Source organism: Entelurus aequoreus, linkage group LG26 (genome assembly GCF_033978785.1).
Source record: "Entelurus aequoreus isolate RoL-2023_Sb linkage group LG26, RoL_Eaeq_v1.1, whole genome shotgun sequence".
NCBI lineage: Eukaryota > Metazoa > Chordata > Actinopteri > Syngnathiformes > Syngnathidae > Entelurus > Entelurus aequoreus.
Window position 1 is genome coordinate 34,933,167 of NC_084756.1, and position 11,274 is coordinate 34,944,440.

At 39.5% G+C, this 11,274-nt stretch overlaps 1 protein-coding gene across 1 annotated transcript in view; it reads right to left on the reverse strand.

Moving 5' to 3' along the window:
* The window catches only part of ippk (inositol 1,3,4,5,6-pentakisphosphate 2-kinase), a 36,218-nt gene extending 26,977 nt beyond the window's left edge, over positions 1–9,241 (reverse strand). The window contains exons 1-3 of the mRNA XM_062037674.1: positions 8,842–9,241; positions 5,055–5,114; positions 2,863–2,958 (exon numbers count right to left, since the gene is read on the reverse strand). Coding sequence (XP_061893658.1) covers positions 2,863–2,958; positions 5,055–5,114; positions 8,842–8,922 — 237 coding nt within the window. The 5' untranslated portion in view covers positions 8,923–9,241. The remainder of the gene's footprint in view (positions 1–2,862; positions 2,959–5,054; positions 5,115–8,841) is intronic.
* Between the last annotated feature and the right edge of the window lie 2,033 nt (positions 9,242–11,274).

Below are 11,274 nucleotides of genomic sequence, written 5' to 3' on the forward strand. Positions count from 1 at the left end.
TTGCCTGCAGCTAAGGCTTGTTTCACTCTTAATGAGATATAATTAGTGTGGTGCATGAACAAGACGTAACAATGATATGAAAATGATTTGTGGTCAGAGCAGAGCTGCAAAAAGGAGTGAAAGTGGAAACACATTAGCCGTGAAGTAAATACGCAACACAAGGAGTAAAAAGCCCCACTGTTGATGCTTGGCTTGTCCACACAAACATTCTCAATGCTTGCACAAATACTTTAAACCCGTTTTCCATTTCTTTCAAACAATTTATTTAACTACACTAACTTGTGTACACAGTCTAACAAGGCAACTTCCTCCAAGTCGACCGGTTGTGTTGCTCAATAACTTCTCTTCAGCCACTTTCACATTTACTGTCAATCCACAACTTTTCCCTCCTTTTTTTTTTTTTTTTTTAAATAAAAATTGTATGACTTATGGCTGGGCGATATGGACCAAAACTCATATTCCAATATATTTTGACTGAATATCTATATTCGCTATATATCCTTTTTTTTTTTTTCCGGAAAGGGAATTTAGACAAATAGTTAACATTAGTAATTTTCTGGACATTTTAAAAGGTAAAATATGAAATTATTAAAAAGCGTGGAAAATAATATAAGAATAGTCATTTATCATCTTTAAAACAAACCTTTAGCGACAGTGCATCCAGAAAGTATTCACAGCGCTTCACTTTTTCCACAATTTGTTATGTTACAGCCTTGTTCCAAATTGTAATACTGTATTTTTCGGAGTATAAGTCGCTCCGGAGTAGAAGTCGCACCGGCCGAAAATGCATAATAAAGAAGGAAAAAAACATATATAAGTCGCACTGGAGTATAAGTCGCATTTTTTGGGGAAATGTATTTGATAAAAGCCAACACCAAGAATAGACATTTGAAAGGCAATTTAAAATGTCTAAAGAATAGTGAACAACAGGCTGAATAAGTGTACGTTATATGAGGCATAAATAACCAACTGAGAAGGTGCCTGGTATGTTAACGTAACATATTATGGTAAGAGTCATTCAAATAACTATAACATATAGAACATGCTATACATTTACCAAACAATCTGTCACTCCTAATCGCTAAATCCCATGAAATCTTATACGTCTAGTCTCTTACGTGAATGAGATAAATAATATTATTTGATATTTTACGCTAATGTGTTAATAATTTCACACATAACTATGAAAAAAACTGCGACTTATAGTCCAAAAAATACGGCACATTTATTTTTGTCCTCAAAATTCGACACACAATACCCCATAAAGACAATGTGAAAAGGTTTGCGTAAAAGATTTTGCAAATGTATTAAAAAATTCAAAGCTTTCATTTACAGCTTTTGCTCAATACTTTGTCGATGCACCTTTGGCAGCAATTACAGCCTCAAGCCTTTTTGAAACACGATGCCACAAGCGTGGCACACCTATCTTTGGGCAGTTTCGCCCATTCATCTTTGTCTAATCAGCGAGATCACCATAAAACCTGTCAGCTACAGCTCTGACTAAATGTTGATCACTGTACTTTTATTGAACATTTATTGAATACCGAAAATGAAAGCAGAAAAGGTTTCCTCTTGTTAATTCAAGCTAAAGTGTTGCTTGCACTTTATTCAAATAATATGTGAATGCATTGTTCATTAATTGTTGTTTACTTGCTTGTTTGTATCCAGAATTCATTTGTACATAACAAGAAATAAGAATATACACGGCAAAAAGTCAGTGTTCAAAAACAAGAAAAAACAAAACAAAAATGAGGGGTATTTTATTTGAACTATGCAAAATTATCTGCCAATAGAACAAGAAAATTTGGCTTGTCTAGTCTTTCCAAAACAAGTAAAATTAGCTAACCTCAATTAACCCAAAATTACTTTAAAATAAGTATCTTCTCACTAATAACAAGTGCACTTTTCTTGATATAAAAATTAATATGAGACCTTTTTTCTTAATATGTTGAAAAATATTCTTAAATTAAGTAAATGCTAGTGCCATTATCTTGACATAATGATATGCTCCCGGCATTACAAAAATACATACTTGCCAACCCTCCCGTTTTTAGCGAGAGAATCCCGATATTCAGCGCCTCTCCCGGCAGAGATTTTCTCCCGACAAACTCCCGGTATTCAGCCGGAGCTGGAGGCCATGCGGACCTGAGACTGAGTGGGGACAGCCTGTTCTCACATCCGCTTTCCCACAAAATAAACTGCCTGCCTGCCCAAAGACGTCATAACATCTAGGGCTTTTATAGAGTGCACAACTGCGCACACAACAAGGAGACGAAGCAGAAGAACGAGGAAATTACAGACATGGCGGCCGAAATGATATACTCATCATGAACGGAGAAGTTAAACAGGACAATACTGCCATCTAATGGATAGCCACTGGAACACTGAAATTCAAGTTTGTTTTTTTTTTCTATGTAAATAAAATTTAAAAAAAAAAAAATATATATATAGCTAGAATTCACTGAAAGTCAAGTATTTCATACATTCATATATATATATATATATATATATATACATACATATATATATATGAATGAAATACTCGAGTTGGTGAATTCTAGCTGTAAATAACCACAACCCCACCTCCCGATATTGGAGGTCTCAAGGTTGGCAAGTATGCAAAAGTAACGTCTCGCGGGCCGCGTGTCTGAGACCCCTGACCTTTACGGACTTCAGAATATCACTACTGTACATTTGTTTTTGGAAATGCATGTCAAAAAGATCTATGAAGGCTTTAAGCTAGTGTTCATAAAGGGTGGTGGCGATTTCTCAACTTATCGCTTCTGGAACACCACCTGCATGGTGGGAAACAAACTACTGTAGAGTAGTTTGCTTGTTCCAATGAAAACAAAGATGGCCTACCCCGCTGTGGATGAACTTCTCTCCCAGCAAGCTGCTCATCACGTTGGTGCTGAAGTCAACAATGTTCTGGATCTGCCTGAAGGCCTGCTCTGTCGTCTGCAGCACACACACACACGCAAACACATTAGCGGTTTATAATGACTGTATTTATACTATTTACATGTAAAAAAAAACGTAAGTGTTTGTTTATTGTGAGCGAACTGTGGTGCTGAATTTCTCCCAGGGATCAATAAAGTACTTTCTATTATATTCTATTCCATGCTGACAAGCACGAGCAGTAATCTCTATAGTTACATTTCCCCTTAACAATTTAAAATGTGAAATAAAAAGTGTTTCTCGCCTTCCTGTCGGTCATTTTTTCTTAATAATGATCTGGCAGCAGCCGGCGTCATCTCACAAGACCCTCGGGTGCCGTGAATGTCAATCAAGTGACGTCATAGTGAAGATTGATGATCACTCATTTTTAGGTCTATTTCTTTAACGCCTGGCTGGCGATCGACATAATGTGCACCCCTGAAATCCCTATGTTTTAAGCAATTTTCCCAGGAAATGTCCCATATTTTGAAATGCAAATGTTGCTTCTTCTCTTAGACGTACGTAATAAAGTTGTTTATGAAATCCCCTGATAATGTTTGGTGCTAAAGTAACCACAACATTGAACATTATGTCGCTACTGGTCTGTTTCCTCAAATATAAAGTTAAAACAACTTGAAGCCTTGTCCAGCTGTTTATTGACATATACTACTCATTTTTAAAACACTTTAACTACATACAGTCGTGGTCAAAAGTGTACATACACTTGTAAAGAACATAATGTCATGGCTGTCTTGAGTTTCCAATCATTTCTACAACTCTTTATTTTGTTGTGATGTAGTGATTGGAGCACATACTTGTTGGTCACAAAAAACATTCATGAAGTTTGCTTCTTTTATGAATTTATTATGGGTCTACTGAAAATGTGAGCAAATGTGCTGGGTCAAAAGTATACATACAGCAATGTTAATATTTGCTTACATGTCCCTTGGCAAGTTTCACTGCAATAAGGCGCTTTTGGTAGCCATCCACAAGCTTCTGCTTGAATTTTTGACCACTCCTCTTGACAAAATTGGTGCAGATTAGTTAAATTTGTTGGTTTTCTGACATCAGAATCAGAAATACTTTATTAATCCCCAAGGGAAAATTTTAATTTTCAGCACAATCCCATTCAAGATCAGACACACATTACAGGTTTCATGGACTTGTTTCTTCAGCATTGTCCACACGTTTAAGTCAGGACTTTGGGAAGGCCATTCTAAAACCTTCATTTTAGCCTGATTTAGCCATTCCTTTACCACTTTTGAGGTGTGTTTGGGGTCATTGTCCTGTTGGAACACCCAACTGCGCCCAAGACCCAACCTCCGGGCTGATGATTTTAGCTTGTCCTGAAGAATTTGGAGGTAATCCTCCTTTTTCATTGTCCCATTTAAAGCACCAGTTCCATTGGCAGCAAAACAGGCACAGAGCATAATACTACCACCACCATGCTTGACGGTAGGAATTGTGTTCCTGGGATTAAAGGCCTCACCTTTTCTCCTCTAAATATATTGCTGGGTATTGTGGCCAAACAGTTTTTTGTTTCATCTGACCACAAAACTTTCCTCCAAAAGGTCTTATCTCTGTCCATGTGATGTCAGATGAAACAAAAGTTCAACCAGATGGCTACAAAAAGTGCCTTATTGCAGTGAAACTTGCCAAGGGACATGTAAGCAAATATTAACATTGCTGTATGTATACTTTTGACCCAGCACATTTGCTCACATTTTCAGTAGACCCATAATAAATTCATAAAAGAAGCAAACTTCATGAATGTTTTTTGTGACCAACAAGTATGTGCTCCAATCACTACATCACAAAAAAATAAGAGTTGTAGAAATGATTGGAAACTGAAGACAGCCATGACATGATGTTCTTTACAAGTGTATGTAAACTTTTGACCACGACTGTATGAATATCGGTTACCGCCCCCCCTGACTGCTAGAAATCGGCCTAGTAAAAACCTTATCGGTCGATCTCGAGTCTGAACAAGTCAAAGCTGACAGACAAAGCAAGAAGAACAGGTGATGCGTTGATCAGGGCGCGCACACCCGACGCAGCATGTCCTGTCATGTGAGCTGTTGTCTCCGAGGAAGCGTCTGACAGAAACTCGTATTTACCTGCGGGGGGTTTTCAGAGTCCTCGGCCGGATATTTGAGCAGACGCAGGACTTTGGAGAGCTGTGAGGACGACAATAGCACAACATCAGACGTCACTTCCTGCGTCATTGCAGCAATAAAACTAGAATAGGGGATTAAGGCTTTGTCTAGACTAAGCCGGATAACCCCTTTAACGAATAATTATTTAGCCTAAGCCCCGTTTCAGCCACACTAAACCATCGTTTAAGGTTCCCCTCCTTGGATATTTAAGGGTAAGTGCGCCGTCTATTTCTTGAATCTCCGGCTCTTACCTTTGTATGGACTCATTGATCGTTTACAAACTGAGTTCGGAGAGGAAGTGACGCCAGAAAAACCACACCGGAATCAGAAAGAACGCGCCACAGCCAGCTTCTAAAGCGGTTTCGTAACTCGGAGCTAACCACTGGAAATATGAAGGTGAGTCATCCAGACATGCCCGTGTTTCTCATCCTTCTACATGTACAGACGCTTTTGGAAATCACACATTAATACCTTAAGAGAAAGCCATTGCTGCTATTTGGGATACAACACTTCTCAGACGGCAAAAGAACTTTCCAATGTCCAGGTCAGCTGTGATTCTACTTACCGAAAAACTGTGTTCATTTGTCGAAGGAGAGACAACGAGAATGCGGGCTCCCGTGGATGTGATAAAAAAAAGATGCTTTGTATTACCTGGCCGCCGAGGAAAGATTACGTTAAACAGCGAAAGCTTTTGGACTGGCAAAGCAGACTATCAGTTATTGTCCGCCATGTATGTCGCGGACTCAACGTCTAGGTCCAGAGTATATGAAGTCTTCAAAAATGAATGGACAATGAAGGTGAAGGCAAAAGAGTGAGGAGTGTCCTGACCGGATGTCTAGATCCCTAGTTTGATTGATGTAAAATGTTCTTTGTCACATTGTTTACGTGTCTAATAAAGATTTGATTAATTTATGATGGCTCAGGTGTGATTCACTACAATAGGGCCCCACAGCACACTGGATTCCAGTTAATAGAAATACCACAACACTGGATATTCAGATAAGTTACATTTAAGAACTTGCACACAAAGCAACACTGGACGTGACTATGACGTGTGCATTTTCCTCGCATGCGTATTAGGTCGCGTTGCGCCGGCGGACGGAGGGGGTCTTAAACGACCATTGTGTGTGTGTGGACAAGAATAAGGTTAGTGGGATTTACCCTGGATAACCTTATCCGGCTTAGTGTAAACGGGGCCTAAAACACATATTTGCCCGAATGCAGCTGAGATAGGCTCCAGCGGTAGAAAATGGATGGATGGATAGTGTGGTCTATCTCAGTGTTTTTCAACCTTTTTTGAGCCAAGGCACATTTTCTGCGTTGAAAAAATCTGGAGGCACACCACCAGCAGAAATCACAAAAAAACGAAACTCAGTTGACAGTAAAAAGTCTTTGTTGCAATTGTTTGATATGACTTTAAACCATAACCAAGCATGCATCAATATAGCTGTTGTCTCAAAGTAGGTGTACTGTCACCACCTGTCACATCACGCCGTATGAGTTTTTTGCTGTTTTCTTGTGTGTAGTGTTTTAGTTCTTGTCTTGCGCTCCTATTTTGGTGGCTTTTCCTCTTTTTTTGGTATTTCCCTGTAGCAGTTTCATCCTTTGAGCGATATTTCCCGCATCGACTTTGTTTTAGCAATCAAGAATATTTCATTTGTGTTCATCCTGCTTTGTGGGGACATTGTTGATTGTCATGTCATGTTCGGATGTACATTGTGGACGCCGTCTTTGCTCCGCAGTAAGTCTTTGCTGTCGTCCAGAATTCTGTTTTTGTTTACTTTGTAGCCAGTTCAGTTTTAGTTTCGTTCCGCATAGCCTTCCCTAAACAATGCTTTTTCTTAGGGGCACTCACCTTTTGTTTATTTTTGGTTTAAGCATTAAGACACTTTTTTACCTGCACACTGCCTCCCGCTGTTTCCGACATCTACAAAGCAATTAGCTACCGGCTGCCACCTACTGATATGGAAGAGTATTGCACAGTGACTCTGCTGAGCTTTAGACAGCTCCGACACTCAACAACAACACATCATTTGCAGACTATAATTACTGGTTTGCAAAAAATATTTCTAACCCAAATAGGTGAATTTAGATCATTTCCCACGACACACCAGACTTTATCCGTGTTAGTCCCAACACTGGCCGCGGCAGTGTTGGGACTAACGCGGTGGTAACTAGTAATCTAACGCGTTATTTTTTATATTCAGTAACTCAAGTTATCGTTACTACATGATGCGTTACTACATAAAAAATAACGTAAAATAACGCAGTATCGGCTAGAAACAGAAGATCTGAGTGTGTTTTATTGGAGCGCTGCAGTGTCGTCCTTCTGTGTCACAAGGAAAAGAAAAGGCGTGCTTTGTGTGGGTGGGGGCCGGGTGGGGGCTCAGAGACCGTAGTTGAGGGGCGCAGGGGAGACGTTCCTCCAGGGCCTATGTACTTCGGGGCTAACAACCTTCCCTTTACCCGGCAGTGGGTCTTTACAGCTGAGGGTGAATGACGAGGCCGGCGGTTTGTTGCAACTTTGTGACTTTATTGGACGCAGCCATCCACCAAGCTAAAGCACCTGCACGCACTCACTGTTGCCGCTCCCTCACCTCTCTCGCCCACTCACCTCACATGCTGTCATATCTTAAAGGGCCACACAAACACATACGCTACTCTCATAACAACTAACAAGACATCATGGCGAAGCCAGAAGTCGAGTTTCTTAACATGGAGACATTCTCAATACTTTTCTTTTGTCGAGCACAAAGAAACTAACATTTTAGTTAAATGTAAGTTGTGTCTTGGATCAAAGATCCTATCTACTTAAAGTTAAAGTGCCATTATGTTGCAGCTATTTAAAATAGTTTTGTCAATTTGTTCTGGCCTGAAATAAATTGGCCCTTTGAAACATATCTTTGTCTTTGTGTGTTGTATGTAGAGCACATTGCTTAGCAGAGTTCAGTGATGCAAATGCATGTCAAGTTGATCAACAGATTGTATTATTCTCCAGTGCAATAACAGTACTGAAATGAAGGCTAAAAGGGCATTAATGGGAGCCTATTAAAGGAAAAAAAGAAGTAACTAAATAGTTAATTTTCACAGTAACACATTACTTTTTGGTGTAAGTAACTGAGTTAGTAACTGAGTTACTTCTTTAAATAAAGTAACTAGTAACTGTAACTAGTTACTGGTTTTCAGTAACCAACACAAGTGGTTGGAAAACACTGGTCTATCTTACCTGGGTGTGTTACACTCACAAAACACATCTGTCAATCAATGTCACAAGAGCGTTTGTCTTCTTCATTATCATCATCATCATCATCATCATACTGACACCTGTTTCTAAAATGTTGGCCCTCTCCTGCTGAAGTTGCAGGATTTCAGCAAACGTGTTCTGTTGCTGTATTTGCGTGGAATTGTCACACCACTGCTGATGTCATCACTTGTTGCTCAACAACACCGACGTGCTCGGTCATGGTCCCCGTCCCAGGCGGGGAAGGATGGGCATGGGTGTCCCTGAACGCACCACTCGGCTCGGGTCTCAGCCGGCTGACACCCGGCGGTTAATGTGAACGAGAGCCGGGCTAAGTGTTGGTGTTTGAATTGTCTCTCCGTTGATTGAACTAACTTTAAAGCCCACGACTACACAACAATGTTGCTGAAAGACATTAACGGACATTTTCCACTCTCTTGATGAAAAGTGTCAAGCTAACATTGGGCGTCCAGCGTTAGCACCAACTTGTTAGCCTCGCCGACTCACCTGGACGTGGGAGACCACCAGGCTCTTGTTGCCCTCCCCGTGGTACCTCCAGTCGTTCTCGTCCATTTTGTCCACTTCCATCGCGGCCAACGTGGCCTGCCGTCGGCGGACAAAGACTTAGCACGCTGCCCGGGGACAAGTCCTCCAACTAGTTGGTCTGGTAGCAGCCAATTCAGACCTCCTTGCACCACCCGGCTGACTAGTGCACACTAACGCAAACGTACTTCCTGCTAGGATTTCAAAGTAAAGACTGCCATTAAATTTACCTTATTTTGGACATTAAAATTTTTATTTTGACTCATTCTGGAAGTATAATACCGAGCAAAGATGTTTAATACCGGAATAATACCCACGTAAATCGACAAAATGTAACTTTGTCGGTTAATTGAATTGAAAGACAGCGTTTTATGTAAACAACTTCCGGTCTGACGCAGGTGAACTTTGCACATTGATGGTTCGTCTTGATTGACAGTCACATCAACGAATCCCCGTCCACATTGTACCCGGATGCTAGGCCCACTTGTCTCTGATTGGTCAGAAAGTTGTTTATGGACGGATCTGCCGGGTTATTGGACAGCATGGCTGATGACGTCAGAAGCGGAAACGTCGAGTTGATCATATGACTCATATGAGTCATGTTTGCGCCGCTTTCAAGTGACTAATAAATGACTAAATTACTAAAAAACGTAAAATATTATCCTTGTTTTTTTCCCATTATGTACAATCTATGTACTGTATTTACGTTTTATTTTTGCCGGTTTTTATCTGGTTGTGACAAAGTAATGCGAATTGTAAAACTATGTCACAAACAGGTTATCACTTATGAATAGAGATGTCGATAAAAATAAATGCTTTAAAATGTAATATCGTAAATTATCGGTATCGTTTTTTAATTATCTGTATCGTTTTTTGGTTGTTTTTTTTTTATTAAATCAACATAAAAAACACAAGATACACTTACAATTAGTGCACCAACCCAAAAAAACTCCCTCCCCCATTCACACTCATTCACACAAAAGGGTTGTTTCTTTCTGTTATTAATATTCCAGTTCCTACATTATATATCAGACCTGGGCAAATTAAGGCCCGGGGGCCACATGTGGCCCATTAAGCTTTTCAATCTGGCCCGCCGGACATTCCCAAATCATTTTTTTTAGATGTTTAAGATGGAAAGTGTAGCTGCCATTATGATGTGCAGTCATGTTTTCTAATGACCGTAAGTCTTGAACTATACTAAGTATTTCAATGGTTGGAATCTGTGCTTTTGAATGATATACTAGTTACTATGGTAATCTAATTAGTTACTATGGTAATCTGATTAGTTACTATGGTCATCTAATTAGTTACCATATTTTTGAGAGTATAAGTCGCTTCGGAGTATAAATCACACCGGCCGAAAATGCATAATAAGGAAAAAAACATATATAAGTCGCACTGGAGTATAAGTCGCATTTTTTGGGGAAATGTATTTGATAAAAACCAACACCAAGAATAGACATTTGAAAGGCTATTTAAAATAAATAAAGAATAGTGAACAACAGGCTGAATAAGTGTACGTTATATGAGGCATAAATAACCAACTGAGAAGGTGCCTGGTATGTTAACGTAACATTTTATGGTAAGAGTCATTCAAATAACTATAACATATAGAACATGCTATACGTTTACCAAACAATCTGTCACTCCTAATTGCTAAATCCCATGAAATCTTATACGTCTAGTCTCTTACGTGAATGAGATCAATAATATTATTGGATATTTTACGGTAATGTGTTAATAATTTCACACATAAGTCGCTCCTTACTATGAAAAAAACTGCGACTTATAGTCCGAAAAATACGGTACTATGGTAATCGACGTCACAGCAGCTCAGACGAGGCACCAAGCAGTGTGGGTGGGAAGCGTTTCCACAGACGCGGAAGGAGATTTTCCCAACAAAGTTCTAAAGCTTAGTGATGTATCAGATATATCAGATTGTAGGTGGGTTTATTTTGTACCCTCCACGTTCATATTTCACTGTTTGTTGCATTTTTGTTGCATTTCACTTGATTGTAAAATATGTCGATCAAAAGGGGGTGTGACATTCATATTTTGTCAATATTCAGTGTTTTATCCTTCATAGAAAAATTTAAAATTCCATTACGTTTTTTAAGGCGGTCTGTCATGACGTTTTTAGCATTCAATCAGACATTATTGTGAGGTTTTGTATTAGTGTTCCTAAAAATAGATATACCGGCCCCCAGACACATTTTTTTCTCTAAATGTGGCCCCCCCCCGAGTCAAAATAATGGCCCAGGCCTGTTATATATCAATATATATCAATACAGTCTGCAAGGGATACAGTCCGTAAGCACACATGATTGTGCGTGCTGCTGCTCCACTAATAGTACTAACCTTTAACACTTAATTTTACTCATTTTCATTAATTACTAG